We start from the raw sequence: 17767 nt of genomic DNA on the forward strand, positions 1-17767 counted from the left end.
GAAGGCGACTCACTTCCGGCCTGCAGGTGAGGTTGGCGTGCTGGCAGTTGGGCTGCGATGACATCACTTTGTACACAGCTTCACCGGATGATGCCAGAAAACTGGATTTGATTAAGGTGCAAATTGTCTGGGTTAACGTTAACAATTATTCAAATGTGCAGATACTAATTATTCAGACTTCCAGAAAAACTATTACATCTTATTTTTATTCCTCCTGACTGGCTCGCCAAGTGTTATTCACACAGATAATCATACACGATAACAAATATTTGTTTAAGCTGAATAACCGTATAAACTAAAATTATACTTTATATAAATAAAGATGAAAGCTGTTTATATGGTTAAACTTTCAGAAACTCCTGGCTGGCTCACCAACCATCAGAATGTGGTGAGAATGTGAATGTGTGATTAAATCTTATCCAGCCTTCCTGCCTGGTTTACCAAGAATCTAGTTAGACCTATTCACCTAGATTTAGTCCTATTCACCTGGATAAATAACTTGTATATTTAATTCAGCATTGCAAAATGTGGTGTTACCTTTGGTTAAGTGTATAAATAAATAATAAAATTCATTAACAGAAAGCTACTTATATGAGTAAATCTCATTGTGACCTTCCTGCCTCGCTTGCCAATTCTTCAGTAATCATCTTACATCTACTTGCATTAATAAACAGATAAGCTAGCACACTTTCGGTGGGAAAGTTTTATGTTTTGATGGCTGTTTCATCTCCAATTTAGTTGGTGACCAAAATTGACAATGTCTTCATGACTAGCAGTCATTTTGCAAATACGATCTCTAAATTCATTATCCACATTTAGGTCCACTCCAAATCCTGAAATGAGACAGCACCCCTAATGGACAATCCTTGCACAACCTTCTTTTACGTCTATTATTTTTACGTCCTGCAGTGCTCTGTAAGGATACACAGCCGTAACGGCCCAGTAAGCGATACACACCGCCAGCATCATGAAGGTGATGATCGGGTAGAATAAAGCAGACGTGATGTAACTTATTGCCCTTCAAAAAAACAAACACGAGTTCAACGAGTGCTAATGGAGCTAAATTGGTGAAATTGAAGAAATTAAAAACCTTAGCCGTACTTGCTGCCCTCTTGGAGCAGGGCGATGGCGATGCACACTCTCTTCCTCAGGAAGACCAGCATTAATACTATGACCGCTTCGGTTAAAACCAGAGACACCACTGAGAAAACACACATTAAACTCCTCAAAATGTTTTTTTTTTTTTACTATTTTTACAGACATGCTATAAAGATTGTTTAGCTAACGTTAACAAGTTTAAGAATAGATGTGCTGTTAGAAGTGCAGATTATTTTTAGCAGGTATTTGTCCATCATCTTTTGGCTGAAATAATTGATCATTAATCAGGTTTCCTTCAAGCATACCTTAGAACATTGCTCAGAACATTTCACAGTAATGGCATTTTATACAAACATGATCTCCAAAGCTAACATAATGAGCGGTGGGCGTGGCTTTGGAAAGGTAAATTGAATACAATAGAGTTGTGGTGTTTGTGCTTCTGGTCTCACAGAAGGTGAGATTCTGCTTGAACTCACAGAAGAGGAGCCACGTCTGGCTGAGCTGCAGGTAGACGTGCAAGTTTGAATGTATGCCGATGTCTGAGATGCTGACATCTACTTCGGGAGTCTCTCTCAGAAGTGCAAACTCCCAGTAACAACGGCAGATTCCTGAACAAAGGAAGTCCACAGTCACATGACCTGTCTGTCTCTCTGTCTGTCTGTCTGTCTCTTTGTCTGTCTGTCTGTTTGTCTATGTGTATCTGGATTTTCTGTCAATTTCTCTCTACCTATCTGTCTTTCTGTCCATCCCTCTCTCTCCTGAATAACAAACATACTCTCACTCTCTACATAAACATATTATAACCTGCAATTATTGTACTCCATCACTCCATGACTCTGTAACACACACACACACACACACACACACACACACACACACACACCATCTCTCTCTCTCTCTCTCTCTCTCTCTCTCTTTCTCACCGTAGGCTATGAGCAGAATGACAGCTGTGATGGTGAACCAGATCAGGAAGCCGGCGGTGAAGCGAAGGAGCAGGATGAAGATCAGACTGATGACTAGAGCTAGGATTAACACTCTGTGACACACACACACACACACACACACACACACAGAAATAAACACAAGCTTTAAAGAGTCAGTGTATTCACGTGTATATAACATTTGCTTACATTAGAATCCAGGCCCAGGAGTTAGCGTAGTCCTCCACGATCTTAATGCCGAGCTGCTTAGCCTCCAGCAGAGCCGTTATACCACTGCACAGACAGATGGAGAGAAAGAAAGAAAGAAAAAGAGATTTCAAACCTCATAGCAAAAAATATAACACTTTTAATTTTAATTTTGATCAAAACGCTCAGCTAACATGCTATATCATATGGCCAAAAGTATTGGGACACCTGACTTTTTTACCATATGTGGTTCTTTCCCAAACTGTTAGCACAAAGTTGGAAGCACACAATTGTACAGGACGTCTTTGGATTCTGGAGCTTAAAACGTTCCCTTCACTTGAACTAGAAGACCCAAACCTGTGCACAAAGTCAGCTCCATGAAGATCCACTTTACATGAACTGGAAGTGTGTGAAAGATCTCACCTACATCAGTACCTGACATTACTAGCACTCTTGTGGCTGAATGAATCTCCACAAATCTCCACATAAATCTAGTGGAACATCTTCTCAGAATAGTGGAGCTAATCGTATGCTCAGGTGTCCACAAACTTTTGGCCATATCGTGTATGGCTGAAATAAGAAATGGAACAGATGAATAGAACAATTAGTTACTGATATCATTTTAAAGTTGACAGTTTTTCTATAACAGTGTGTGTGTGTGTGTGTGTGTGTGTGTGTGTGTGTGTGTGTGTGTGTGTGTGTACTTACTCGGCTGCATCTCTGAGTTCACTCACACTCCTCGCAGCATCGAGGGCGTCCTTGAAAGCCGTTCTGTTGGCCACCATGAGCGTGCCATTCCTCGTGATAAAGTCTGGAAGGCACCTCTGGAAAACTGAGAGAGAAACGAGGGATGAATATAAAAAAAAAAAAAACGAACGTTGAGAATAAAAACAGGGGCTCGGTGGTGGTGAAGAGGTGCTGGATGATTGAGCAACTACTGCAGAAGTGATAAGGGAGACCGCTAGACTGGTACTTGGTGTAACATCTCGATATAGAAAGGAAGATAAAGAGACATGGTGGTGGAATGAGGTGGTGAATTTGAAAGAGGCAGATGTAGAGGACAGAGTAGTATGGAGATGAAGGATCTGCTGTGGCGACCCCTAAAGGCAGCTGAAAGAAGACGACGATGACCCTGTTGGCTAACCATAGCTGTGGCGGTCTTTGGTAAACAAATCTTTCAGAGTGCAGTGGACTGATAAATATTTAGACACACACACACACACACACACACACACACACACACACACACACATTAGGAAAAGTGTATTTACATGGTCTGCTGGGCACAATCACTGAAGGACAGTCTTCATCACGCATGACATGAGCCACAGGCTACAGATAAAACAAAAGAAGTAGTTTTATATTACATTCAGATTACAGCATCCTTTTAAGGCAAAGGGGGGAGGGGCTAAGTAATTACGTTAAAACAGGGACTTTGCTAATTGAAAAAACCGAATGAGATTAATTGCATATGTAATAAATGCTAATGATGTGGTGTTAGTAAAAAGGGCGTGGCCTGTGTATCTGTTAATTACAATAAAAGAGGTGTGGCCTGTGTATCTGTCAGCTACAAATAAAGAGGTGTGGTCTGTACACCTGTTAGTTACAGCAAAGTGGGCATGGTCTATGTATATCTCAGTTACAGTGAAGTGGGTGTGGCCTGTGAACCTGTGAACCTGTACCTCAGTTTGTGAATAATCACCTTTTTAGGATTGTTGAATCCCGGCCTGCAGAACTGCCTGTAGTAATCCCAATGGCTCCTGTTCAAGGTGTGTTGGAGCTGCACCTCCGTGTAGGTGGCGAAGCGATCCGGGCACGTCGACACGCACATCTGTAAACGTCAACAGAAAGCGTGAAACCAGCGGTGTGGTGATTAGAGTTAGGGTTAGAGTTAGTCAAAGAGATGTATTGCGTGCAAAGTGCAGAACCTGAGTGGTGGGACATTGCAGGTTCACCAAAACTGCAGGATTTGCACATTTCAGGATGTTGAAGTAGAACAGGATTGGATTCTTACTGCAGAGACAAAAAACAACAACAAAAAAACGTGTTTAAATCAGGTGTTTTACACTACGGGCTAGAACACACAGTGCAAAATAATGTGATTGCTCCAAACATTTGGCCATAAAGTTGTAGGTCAGAGGTTTATTTTAGGTTTTTTCCTTCTGTTTATTTTTTGTTCATCATTTTGTGTGCTTGTTTCCCCAAAAGAGAAAAACCGCATTGAATACAATTTGCCAGAAGGTGTCAGTAAAGTCATGCACTAATACTACACTCATTACTATTCACCAAGTCCTGGACACAAAATCAATATAGAGAACAGAGCTAGTATTATTACTACTTATCTCCTGGTCAGTCTGAATGCTGGATTGTGATTAGCTGGAACTTCAACTCCTTTCAGCCAATCAAAATCCAGCATTTACACTATATATAATATAATACAATAAAAACAGCTATTAAATTCACATGACTATATTAAGAGTATGCGCAGTTTGCTACAGACTCAGGTTGCGCTCTCTGACCGTCCAATCAAAGGAAGTGAAAATGCTGACGCTACTAGATGCCTGCTAGCGGATCTGGTTTGATTGGTTAAAGCATCAGCTTTATGATAAAAAAGCGTGCAGTCCTCTCAGTGCTGACCTTATGGAATACTTAAAGACTAAAATTCGATTGAATAGAAACTCTAACCAAAACTTAGTGACGCAGCAGCAGCAATGAACCGGAGAAAAAAGTTAAGAGTATTGGGGAAATTTTATACATATTTATGAATAAAAATCTATTCAAATGTAAGTCAGTTCGAGTTTCTGGTAGAGTCTATTCCAGCAGAGGAGGCGTTGCTCGGCTCTGAATTTCCCACGCTCATAAATCGGTATAATTATGGCTGTCATTATGTCCATTTATATAACTTTAATTCCTTTCCTTTTTACATGTTCATGAATAATATGGGCTCATAACAGTAATGAAACTTTGCCCCAATGTCTATAAAAGTCAAATGTAAAAGGGCTGAATGAGTCCTACAGGCTGAATATGGTCCAAATTCAGTGCAGGTCAGTCTTCAAGCTCTCTTTACTCTCTAACGCTTTAATTATAGACTCCGGTGAGTTTATAATCTCTCTCTCTATCTCTCTGTCTTGGCCTCTCTCTTTCGCTCCATGACTGCGCATAACAATCACTCTTATCTCCGTTCCCCAGCTCCACTAACAAGCTGCTTCTTATTCACGCCGAGCTCACATCCTGCCCATCGTACCTCCAAATCAGCACGCTGCTTACCAAACCTGCCCCTGCACCTGCCTTTGCTCCTGCCCCTGCACCATCCCCTGCACCTGCCTCTGCACCTGCCCCTGCACCTGCCCCTGCACCTGCCCCTGCACCTGCACCTGCACCTGCACCTGCCCCTGCCCCTGCCCCTGCACCTGCCCCTGCCTCTGCACCTGCCCCTGCACCTGCCTCAGCACCTGCCTACAGCATGAGGTATTAGTGAGTAAAATTTGTGAGCAGACTTTCGTTAGATTCTTCAGGACATGCTGTTTTGGAAGCACTATCTGTGCTTTACTGTTTTCTGTGGGCTCCGCCTACACTCTCTCTCTATGCTCTGATTGGCTGATGGAGCTGCCGGTACTCACGCATTGGCTGTGCCTTTCTGTCCACAGAAGTCTCCTGAGCTGTCAGTAGGATGGATGACTTTCCTGGGGTCTCCATGTATCCAGGCTTAAGAAATGAGAACACACACCCAGACACACACACACACACACACACACACACACACACACACACACACACACACACATTTTAGAATCTATTGATTTCTCTCCTGAGAAAACAACACAATTAAAATCATTACAAACGATGAAACAAGAATCAAATCTTCTTCTAATCTTAAATTTAATCCTAATCCTAATCTAATCCAAATAATCCCAATCTAATCCTACTCTAATCTAAAAAACAATCTAATTCAAAACTAGTCATAAATCAAATTTTATTTATCTTAATCGAATCTCAAATCTAAGCCTAATCTATACAATCTTAATATTATTACAAATTTGATCTCATCCCAATCTAATCCTAATCTAATTCTAATGTAACACTATTATTTTGAATTTGCAATTTTTACTCACAATACCATGATTTTTGAATAATAATAGTTTATTATTATTATTATTATTATTATTATTATTATTATTATGCATTTTCAGATGTTAGACCGTATCCAGCTGTCTTTCTAAATCAGCTCCAGTCGACCCGCCAATCAAAGTACAGTAGAAGACGCACATATGGGTGAAAAAAGTGGGGTGTCAATACTTTTGTCCACATAGTTTACATTCAAAGAGTCACATAAACATTTTTTTGTATCATCCACATCATCATAATCATTGTATGGGGTACTGCATGTATTAAATGTGTTTATTTTTTCTTTCGAGAAAAAATAATGACCACCTTTAACTTCATAATGAAAATACGCAGTATATGTGAATGTGGTGTTTTATTCGTAGCGAAGGAACAAAAACGTGAAAACGTTGACTGGACGTTTTCTTTGTTTCCTGCTCAGGGTTCTAACAGCATCACGAGACGAGACGGTGTGTCTGGAGGATGATGTCATCGCTGAGTTAATCGCTTTGAGAGCATTAAAGTGGTGAGTTACGTGTGTGTGTGTGTGTGTGTGTGTGTGTGTGTGTGTGTGTGTGTGTGTGTGTACAGGATGGTGACATCATTCTTGGCTAGAGCAGAGGAACACTTCTGTATAATTTCTATGATTCCTTTGTTTTATTTATTTATTTTTGTCCCATTTATTGTCCATAAATAAATAAATAAATAAATGGATGGCACGAGACACGATGGCGTTTCCTCTCCATCTCCGTGGGTGCTGCACAAATCCCTCGTTTTAGATTCAAGTCAAGTGCACTTGACTTTGAAGGGGACTATAAAAAAGCTGCAGGTGGAAACTCGGCTACGCTCGACGACGCAATGTCACGGAGACCATCTCATTTCTCTGCGCAGTTTCTCAGGACGCGAGCGCTTCGCCATGATGCGAATGAGAGTTCAGATCCGAGGCTTTCGTGCTGAAAAGCTCAGACGACGAGGTGCGGGACATGAAAATCTTCTGAGTGCTCCTTATTTCAGTCAAACATAAATACAAAGAAGATTCCAAAACAAACAAACAACATCTTTGCGAGATTTCTGATCCAGAAACTTTGTCCTGAAGGACATTCATGAAGGTCATCCACAACCTGAACCAGAAATCTCATCCTGGAGGTCATTCGTGAGCCCAGAATTTCAAGGGTTTCATTTGGTTTATTTCAACCACCAGGTGTGAGAGTATATGAATCTGGTGAACTTCGCTCGAACACATGCTGGTTCCATTGTATTTTCTCACCTTGTTGGAACTTATACACACTTTGAAGATATCTGTGCTCAAAACTTGGTTGATTTAAGTGTTCTTCAAACCTGCTAATCTTCTCCAATCCTCTCTGATCTTCTCCTTTCATCTCCAAGAATTCAGGAAAACTGAATCAAAACCTAGAGCCTGCAGCCTCTCTCTCGCTCTGTTTTTTTAAATACACATTCTGGCCAAAAGTATTTAAACACCCAACTTCTTCACCCATATCCGCTCCTTAAAGTATAAAGTCACATCACATGGAAAAAAGTTTGATTGGTACATGCTTTCTAAACATCCCATTCCACATTTAGTCTCCATTTCCTGCTATAAAAACCTCCACTCTTCTGAAAAGATGTTCCACTAAGTATTGTGAGTGTGCTTTGGTTCTTCTCCCAAGATGTTTCTACAAAACTGGAGGAACACAATTGTGTAAGACGTCTTTAGATGCTATGGCATGAAATTTTCCGTTCCTTGAACTAGGAAACCCAAACCTGTTCCAGCATGCCAATACCCCTGTGTACAAAGCCAGCTCCACGAAGATCTGCTCTCCATGGGTTATACGTCTGTGAAAGATCTCCTGCTATAGAACTATAAACCCAATTTTGGGCTGAAAGTAAACGCTGACTTCACCCCAGGCCTCCTCACCTCACCTACATCAGTACCTGACTTTACTACCACCCTTGTGGCTGAATGAACTTCAACAAAATCTAGTGGAACACCTGATGGAAAGCAGACTTACCTACAGTACCGAGCGCTATGTAGCCGAGGATGACGATGATGAAGATCACGCAGCAGATCACATCTGTGCAGCTTCTGCAACAAAGAACAGAGGTATGAGGAGACTACTGAAAGGTCTCCATCATGCGCATCCCTCAGGAACTGTTGTATTTTGATTTGCTGGAAGTTCAGGTGTTAATGCTAGATTGTGAATGTCTGAAAGTTCAGGTGTGAATGGTTGATTGTTATTGGCTGGAAGTTCAGGTCTGACTGCTTTATTGTGATTGGCTGGAAGTTCAGGTATGAATGGTGGATTGTGATTGGCTGGAAGTTCAGGTCTGACTGCTTTATTGTGATTGGCTGGAAGTTCAGGTGTTAATGCTGGATTGTGATTGGCTGGAAGTTCAGGTGTTATTGCTGGATTGTGATTGGCTGGAAGTTCAGGTGTGAATGGTGGATTGTGATTGGCTGGAAGTTCAGGTCTGACTGCTTTATTGTGATTGGCTGGAAGTTCAGGTGTTATTGCTGGATTGTGATTGGCTGGAAATTTAGGTGTAAATGCTGGATTGTGATTGGCTGGAAGTTCAGGTGTTATTGCTGGATTGTGATTGGCTGGAATTTCATAAAATAACATAAAATAGCATAAAAATACAATTTCTTCCAATAATCTGTCTGCATTTTCCATTCACTGTCTTCTGGGAAGCTGGAAAGAGGATTTATATGATTTGTGGAATGTTCATGTTCTCTAACAGACTCTATGAAAGGTGGTGTATTAAAGGCTGGAGTCATGTGACGCTTTCACTTTGATGCAAACACACTCAGGTTTCAGAGTAACAGAGTCGAATCAAACTCCTGCAGCTGAAAACAACATTGTCTACGCTCAGGCTTTTTTTCCCGAACAATCAAAGTGAATTTGTGATTTTCTTCCTCTGAGTGAATTTAGAATTCAGATCCTCCGAGAAACATCTCTAACGCTCCGACCTGAGCTCACACACAATTAGTCTGGGGACATGCAAGTTTCAGTGGATTTCAATTTTAACGAAGGCTTGTATACAGAGAGAGAGAGAAAGAGATAGAGAGAGAGAGAGAGAGAGAGAGAGAGAGAGAGAGAGAGAGAGAGAGAGAGAGAGAATTAGAGAGGAAGAGAGTGTGAAGGAGAAATAATGAGCAAGAGAGGAGACAGAGAGAGAGAGAGAGAGAGAGAGAGAGAGAGAGAGAGAGAGAAAGAGCTCAATACTCCAGGGAGGAAATCACAGATGCAGAGGCGGCAGATGAGAAAAAAGAAATAGGGAGAAAAAAGAGAATGAACGAGACAATCTGACAAACAGAGACAGTCTATTAAAACAGGGAAAGAGAAAAAGACAGACAAACTGAGACAGATAGACAGTCAGAGAGAGAGAAAACCTTCATGATCTCATCAGAACCCTGCCTGATCTTTCTGGAGAAAAGGAAATGGCTAAGAAGTTTCACATGATCTCTCTCTTTTCGAGTCAAGTGAATTGTGAGATGCTTTATTGGCGTGACAAATATACAGTTTGTACTGCCAAAGCATCAAGAACAACACAGGAACATGTAAAGATCTCTCTCTCTCTCTCTCTCTCTCTCTCTCTCTCTTTCCCTGTGTCCTCTAATCCCACAGCTCCTGTTATCTTCAGTGGATGGACACAAGATTTGTACCTCGTCTTTCTGATCTGTTTGCAGTCTCACTCAGTGAAAGCGTCGTAGCATCTGTTACACCTGTAATCGTTTCTGCAACGTATCATTTTCCCTCCTAATTTCCGCTCAGAAAACATGAGCGCTGAGATTGGAAATCAGTATGAGCTACAAAGTTTTTGATTTGAACACCGGGCGTTTAATAAACACTTCGTTCTGCAGAAACGTCAAAGACAAACTGTACATTCTCTCCTCAGATGAATAATGGAAGAGTTTTCATGACCTTGGATGGATCTGGTGTGGCAGCACGGAGGAGGCAGCAATGATGTGAACGGCAGTGACTGTAGTTTCTTTATAAAAAGAAGAGTGTAAAAAAAAAAAAGAGTACTTCGGTTTTAAAGCGCAGGAAATGCAGCGTGTCCTGATTTCCCCCTGAAATGCCATGTTTCATTTCCCTACACGTCCAACAGAAACCCCTAAACAAGCCAGTTTCATTTTCACCAGAAACACAGAAACACAGCTCCCAGGGATGTGTAATGAGCGTAAACGTCCCGATGTGGCTCACGTGAAGACGATACACGATGATTAAATGAGGCCAGCTATAAATAGAGGCAGGAGGCGGGGGAGGGATTTAGGAACTACACGCTAGGCTAATCAGGGCTAATTAGAAATGTGGAGAGTAGCATGGGGGCAGCGACAGAGCACAGGGGCATCTGAGGGGAAAAAACAAATCCGTATTCACGCCTACATTCGAACACGTAAACGGTGGGGGATGGGGGAGGTGGGGGAGCTAATTAACATTAATAGAAGGAGTCTCCAGTTGCAATCTGAGGTATCATTCATACTTTATGCCTTTACCTTCAAGAAAGAAGAGATGAAGAGAGAAAACAAGTGATGACAATAATGATGGAACAACCGTTTATAACTATAACACTAAATGTAACTACAAATGGAAATTGACAATTAATTTGAATAAATTGAGATACAAACAGACAGAAAGAGAAAGAGAGAGAGAAAGAGAAAGAGAGAGAGAGAGAGAAAGACCCTCAGATTGATGCTAAAACCAATGAAGGTGGTACTGAATTTACAGTGTTTGAAAGCTAATCTTTGTCCCTGGATAAAGCATAATACCATTATCTCAAGCTATAAAGAGAGATAGATAGAAAGAAAAGAGAGAGAGAGAGAGAGAGAGAGAGAGAGAGAGAGAGAGAGAGAGAGAGAGAGAGAGAGAGAGAGAGAGAGAGAGAAAACAAGCCAGTGATGACATTAATATTGGTGATAACATTAAAGGTAACTATAAATGGATAGAAATAACAATAAATTCAATAAAATTAAGATACTTACAGAGAGAAAAAAGAAAGATAATGACAATGACAATAAAAATAAAAATGACAATGAATTGAAAGATATTGATGAGTAGAGAGAGAGAGAGAGAGAGAGAGAGAGAGAGAGAGAGAGAGAGAGAGAGAGAGAGAGAAAATTAATCATTTATACTTTTGCTATTTTCTTTCCTGCACAAAAACACACAATTTGCCTTCATTTCTTATCGACAGGAAAACCGTAATAAACGTCATATAAGCACATATAGTAGTGGGAATAAAAGCGAGCTTAGCAGTTAGTTAGTTAACCGTTAGCTAGTTAACAGTAGCAAAAGTAGCTAGCAGCCAGGGTCACTTTATCACGTCAGGGAGAAACACAGACTCACAGTCTCACGTGTCAAAGTGTCCACTTATATAACAGAAGAGCAGCTAGCAAGACGTGCGATTTGGCCCAATGACCAACAGTTAAGACGATCTTAAAAAACGGAAAGAAAAACAAAAAGATCTTGAAATTTCTTTTCTTCTTTCACCCCTTCAGATTTCCCTGTGTTTTCGTCTCGTGAGTAACGGCGTGTGGAGGATCTATAATTACATCTCCTGCTATCGAGAAGGGATCTGAGGCGTCTCGCTCTCATCACGGCCAGCGGGTCTGAGAGGAATTTAACAGCTGTGGGGAAACGCTCCGGCCTTTAGATCGACACGAAAACATAGGGAGACGCTGTTTATGGCGTTTGAAGGCTAATCTTTGGTCTTATGTGAGGTGTAATAGCATCCTAACGCAGGCTTTAATGATTAGCAGCAAAAATCTGCACTCGGAGGAGAAGATCGTTACGCCTCATCACACACTCGTTTGTTTGAGCTCATCAACACGTCGGAATTAACGATGACTGGTGGTTTCAGGACAATAGATGGCTCTATAACGAGAAGTTATTGAACGATTTATCAGCGATTCCATTTTCTATGCACATGTAGTTATTTAACAGGTCAGTAAGGCTAATCAGGGACGATTAGCAGTGTGGAGTTTAGCATGGAGCGCAGGACTGAGAGCTAGATCTGATCTGAGGACAAAAGAGCACAAGTTTTCATGCGTTTAAAGAAGGAGTCTCCAGTAACAGTCTGAGGTAACATTTAAACGGTACACCTTTATCTTCAAGACAGAAGAGTGAAATAGAAAGAAAGTGATTAAAATGAAGATAAATTGTGTGTTTTGTGCAAATTCTACAGAAAAGAAAACGCAAAAGTATAAACGGTTCATAAAACAACTGTTTTGAACTGTTTTGGGAGACGTTTCCTCATGATGTCCAACTTTTCTTTAAAAAATTCCAGCTTGTAAATGTTGTAAGTGTATCTGTGTACCAAACTGATTTGTTCTCGTCTGTCAATTATTGTGGAATAAAAAAACAGCTATTAAATCCACATGGATATATTTGCACTTGTGCAGTTTGTTACAGATTCAAGTTGCGAGCTCTGACTTGTCCAAATGTGAAAATGCAGACGTTATTGGACGCCTGCTAGATGGCCTCAGTGCCTCCAGCTCGCAATCTGATTGGTTAAAGCAACAGTGTTCAAGCAACATGGATTGTAAGAGTCTGCAGTGCTAAATGTGAAGGGCTTACCAGAGATTTTTGGCAACATGTGATACTATGGCTGAAATCTGATTGAATAGAAACTCTAGCCTGAAACTTACACTTGGTTGCGCTGCTACTTGAAGCAGCACCAGAGAGCAACGCTATAAAATAAGAAGAATAGACTATTGGGAATAATTTAAGACATATTCATGGACAAAAATATATTCAAACATAAGTGATAAGTCTCTCTGGTTTAACGCTGTAGCGAGTTTTAGCGCTTGCGTTATAGCGGCTATAAATAGTCTGTTTGTTCCCTCGCCAACCTCTTAAGTGATTCCACCTTCATGTACTAGGCCACGCCTCCTTCCCGACTGTCTGGTAAGCAGTTTGAGGTTAATTTAATGCTGCAGGAGTTAGGAGTAAAATAACCCACTCTCTGGGATGTGCTGCGCCGTCAGCAGTAATTAGGGACATGAGACGAACGGCGTCCCTGTTGCACTAAACAGGTTAGTGGACTTCCTGTCGCTGCTTGCACTTTTCTTTTATCCCTTAACGACATCACTGTGTGTGTGTGTGTGTGTGTGTGTGTGTATGTGACTCGCATAGTTATATATGTTATCACAGATACCTCTTCTTATACACAGGTCTGACTCAAGGTGGACATGTTGGGACAAATTTGATCTCATCCCAATCTAATCCTACTCTAATCTAAAAACAATCTAATTCAAAACTAGTCATAAATCAAATTTTATTTATCTTAATCGAATCTCAAATCTAAGCCTAATCTATACAATCTTAATATTATTACAAATTTGATCTCATCCCAATCTAATCCTACTCTAATCTAAAAACAATCTAATTCAAAACTAGTCATAAATCAAATTTTATTTATCTTAATCGAATCTCAAATCTAAGCCTAATCTATACAATCTTAATATTATTACAAATTTGATCTCATCCCAATCTAATCCTACTCTAATCTAAAAACAATCTAATTCAAAACTAGTCATAAATCAAATTTTATTTATCTTAATCGAATCTCAAATCTAAGCCTAATCTATACAATCTTAATATTATTACAAATTTGATCTCATCCCAATCTAATCCTACTCTAATCTAAAAACAATCTAATTCAAAACTAGTCATAAATCAAATTTTATTTATCTTAATCGAATCTCAAATCTAAGCCTAATCTATACAATCTTAATATTATTACAAATTTGATCTCATCCCAATCTAATCCTACTCTAATCTAAAAACAATCTAATTCAAAACTAGTCATAAATCAAATTTTATTTATCTTAATCGAATCTCAAATCTAAGCCTAATCTATACAATCTTAATATTATTACAAATTTGATCTCATCCCAATCTAATCCTAATCTAATCCAAATAATCCCAATCTAATCCTAATCTAATTCTAATGTAACACTATTATTTTGAATTTGCAATTTTACTCACAATACCATGATTTTTGAATAATAATAGTTTATTATTATTATGCATTTTCAGATGTTAGACCGTATCCAGCTGTCTTTCTAAATCAGCTCCAGTCGACCCGCCAATCAAAGTACAGTAGAAGACGCACATATGGGTGAAAAAAGTGGGGTGTCAATACTTTTGTCCACATAGTTTACATTCAAAGAGTCACATAAACATTTTTTGTATCATCCACATCATCATAATCATTGTATGGGTACTGCATGTATTAAATGTGTTTATTTTTCCTTTCGAGAAAAAATAATGACCACCTTTAACTTCATAATGAAAATACGCAGTATATGTGAATGTGGTGTTTTATTCGTAGCGAAGGAACAAAACGTGAAAACGTTGACTGGACGTTTTCTTTGTTTCCTGCTCAGGGTTCTAACAGCATCACGAGACGAGACGGTGTGTCTGGAGGATGATGTCATCGCTGAGTTAATCGCTTTGAGAGCATTAAAGTGGTGAGTTACGTGTGTGTGTGTGTGTGTGTGTGTGTGTGTATGTGACTCGCATAGTTATATATGTTATCACAGATACCTCTTCTTATACACAGGTCTGACTCAAGGTGGACATGTTGGGAGATATTTGCAATCCTACAAGACCATTTCCCCTAATACGACATATTAAACACACAGGGAGGCGGCGTGCGCATAGCCATGCGGCTACAATGAGAGCAATCGACTCTCGAGAGCCGATTGTGCATGCTCCACTCCTAGGCAAACAACGCACCGATCATGCGAATCCTTACCGTAATAAAACGCGGACACGGATGCACGCACCACGGAAACCCTGTCTGCCAGCCATCACCGACCAGAAAACACAGCGAAACAGCGCTACCTGAACGAGCAGAAAGCTAGCGCCTGGTCCATCTCGCAGCCATTTGTAGCTTCCTGTTTACGCGACGCCGCCCGCTGATGACGCCACGCCCAAACGCCTATTGGTCAGATTACACACGTGGTTCAGAGCGCGGTCACGCAGGGGCGTTCCCATAGCGTTTCGACGCAGCTCGAGTTCCTGAAGGGGAACTGTGCTCAAAACTTGGTTGATTTAAGTGTTCTTCAAACCTGCTAATCTTCTCCAATCCTCTCTGATCTTCTCCTTTCATCTCCAAGAATTCAGGAAAACTGAATCAAAACCTAGAGCCTGCAGCCTCTCTCTCGCTCTGTTTTTTTAAATACACATTCTGGCCAAAAGTATTTAAACACCCAACTTCTTCACCCATATCTGCTCCTTAAAGTATAAAGTCACATCACATGGAAAAAAGTTTGATTGGTACATGCTTTCTAAACATCCCATTCCACATTTAGTCTCCATTTCCTGCTATAAAAACCTCCACTCTTCTGAAAAGATGTTCCACTAAGTATTGTGAGTGTGCTTTGGTTCTTCTCCCAAGATGTTTCTACAAAACTGGAGGAACACAATTGTGTAAGACGTCTTTAGATGCTATGGCATGAAATTTTCCGTTCCTTGAACTAGGAAACCCAAACCTGTTCCAGCATGCCAATACCCCTGTGTACAAAGCCAGCTCCACGAAGATCTGCTCTCCATGGGTTATACGTCTGTGAAAGATCTCCTGCTATAGAACTATAAACCCAATTTTGGGCTGAAAGTAAACGCTGACTTCACCCCAGGCCTCCTCACCTCACCTACATCAGCACCTGACTTTACTACCACCCTTGTGGCTGAATGAACTTCAACAAAATCTAGTGGAACACCTGATGGAAAGCAGACTTACCTACAGTACCGAGCGCTATGTAGCCGAGGATGACGATGATGAAGATCACGCAGCAGATCACATCTGTGCAGCTTCTGCAACAAAGAACAGAGGTATGAGGGAGACTACTGAAAGGTCTCCATCATGCGCATCCCTCAGGAACTGTTGTATTTTGATTTGCTGGAAGTTCAGGTGTTAATGCTAGATTGTGAATGTCTGAAAGTTCAGGTGTGAATGGTTGATTGTTATTGGCTGGAAGTTCAGGTCTGACTGCTTTATTGTGATTGGCTGGAAGTTCAGGTGTGAATGGTGGATTGTGATTGGCTGGAAGTTCAGGTCTGACTGCTTTATTGTGATTGGCTGGAAGTTCAGGTGTTAATGCTGGATTGTGATTGGCTGGAAGTTCAGGTGTTATTGCTGGATTGTGATTGGCTGGAAGTTCAGGTGTGAATGGTGGATTGTGATTGGCTGGAAGTTCAGGTCTGACTGCTTTATTGTGATTGGCTGGAAGTTCAGGTGTTATTGCTGGATTGTGATTGGCTGGAAATTTAGGTGTAAATGCTGGATTGTGATTGGCTGGAAGTTCAGGTGTTATTGCTGGATTGTGATTGGCTGGAATTTCATAAAATAACATAAAATAGCATAAAATACAATTTCTTCCAATAATCTGTCTGCATTTTCCATTCACTGTCTTCTGGGAAGCTGGAAAGAGGATTTATATGATTTGTGGAATGTTCATGTTCTCTAACAGACTCTATGAAAGGTGGTGTATTAAAGGCTGGAGTCATGTGACGCTTTCACTTTGATGCAAACACACTCAGGTTTCAGAGTAACAGAGTCGAATCAAACTCCTGCAGCTGAAAACAACATTGTCTACGCTCAGGCTTTTTTTCCCGAACAATCAAAGTGAATTTGTGATTTTCTTCCTCTGAGTGAATTTAGAATTCAGATCCTCCGAGAAACATCTCTAACGCTCCGACCTGAGCTCACACACAATTAGTCTGGGGGACATGCAAGTTTCAGTGGATTTCAATTTTAACGAAGGCTTGTATACAGAGAGAGAGAGAAAGAGATAGAGAGAGAGAGAGAGAGAGAGAGAGAGAGAGAGAGAGAGAGAGAGAGAGAGAGAGAGAGAATTAGAGAGGAAGAGAGTGTGAAGGAGAAATAATGAGCAAGAGAGGAGACAGAGAGAGAGAGAGAGAGAGAGAGAGAGAGAGAGAGAGAGAAAGAGCTCAATACTCCAGGAGGAAATCACAGATGCAGAGGCGGCAGATGAGAAAAAGAAATAGGGAGAAAAAAGAGAATGAACGAGACAATCTGACAAACAGAGACAGTCTATTAAAACAGGGAAAGAGAAAAAGACAGACAAACTGAGACAGATAGACAGTCAGAGAGAGAGAAAACCTTCATGATCTCATCAGAACCCTGCCTGATCTTTCTGGAGAAAAGGAAATGGCTAAGAAGTTTCACATGATCTCTCTCTTTTCGAGTCAAGTGAATTGTGAGATGCTTTATTGGCGTGACAAATATACAGTTTGTACTGCCAAAGCATCAAGAACAACACAGGAACATGTAAAGATCTCTCTCTCTCTCTCTCTCTCTCTCTCTTTCCTGTGTCCTCTAATCCCACAGCTCCTGTTATCTTCAGTGGATGGACACAAGATTTGTACCTCGTCTTTCTGATCTGTTTGCAGTCTCACTCAGTGAAAGCGTCG

General features: G+C 40.7%; 1 protein-coding gene across 1 annotated transcript in view; it reads right to left on the bottom strand.

The window, feature by feature from the left end:
- slc44a5a (solute carrier family 44 member 5a) overlaps positions 1-17767 on the bottom strand; it is a 40209-nt gene that overhangs the window by 5029 nt on the left and 17413 nt on the right. The window contains 12 exon segments of the mRNA XM_046876712.1: positions 14-101; positions 926-1018; positions 1102-1201; positions 1575-1706; positions 2022-2134; positions 2229-2312; positions 2934-3057; positions 3497-3557; positions 3928-4056; positions 4154-4238; positions 5846-5930; positions 8336-8409. Of these exon segments, the coding sequence (XP_046732668.1) occupies positions 14-101; positions 926-1018; positions 1102-1201; positions 1575-1706; positions 2022-2134; positions 2229-2312; positions 2934-3057; positions 3497-3557; positions 3928-4056; positions 4154-4238; positions 5846-5930; positions 8336-8409 (1168 nt within the window).

Source organism: Silurus meridionalis, chromosome 20, assembly GCF_014805685.1.
Source record: "Silurus meridionalis isolate SWU-2019-XX chromosome 20, ASM1480568v1, whole genome shotgun sequence".
Classification (NCBI taxonomy): Eukaryota; Metazoa; Chordata; class Actinopteri; order Siluriformes; family Siluridae; genus Silurus; species Silurus meridionalis.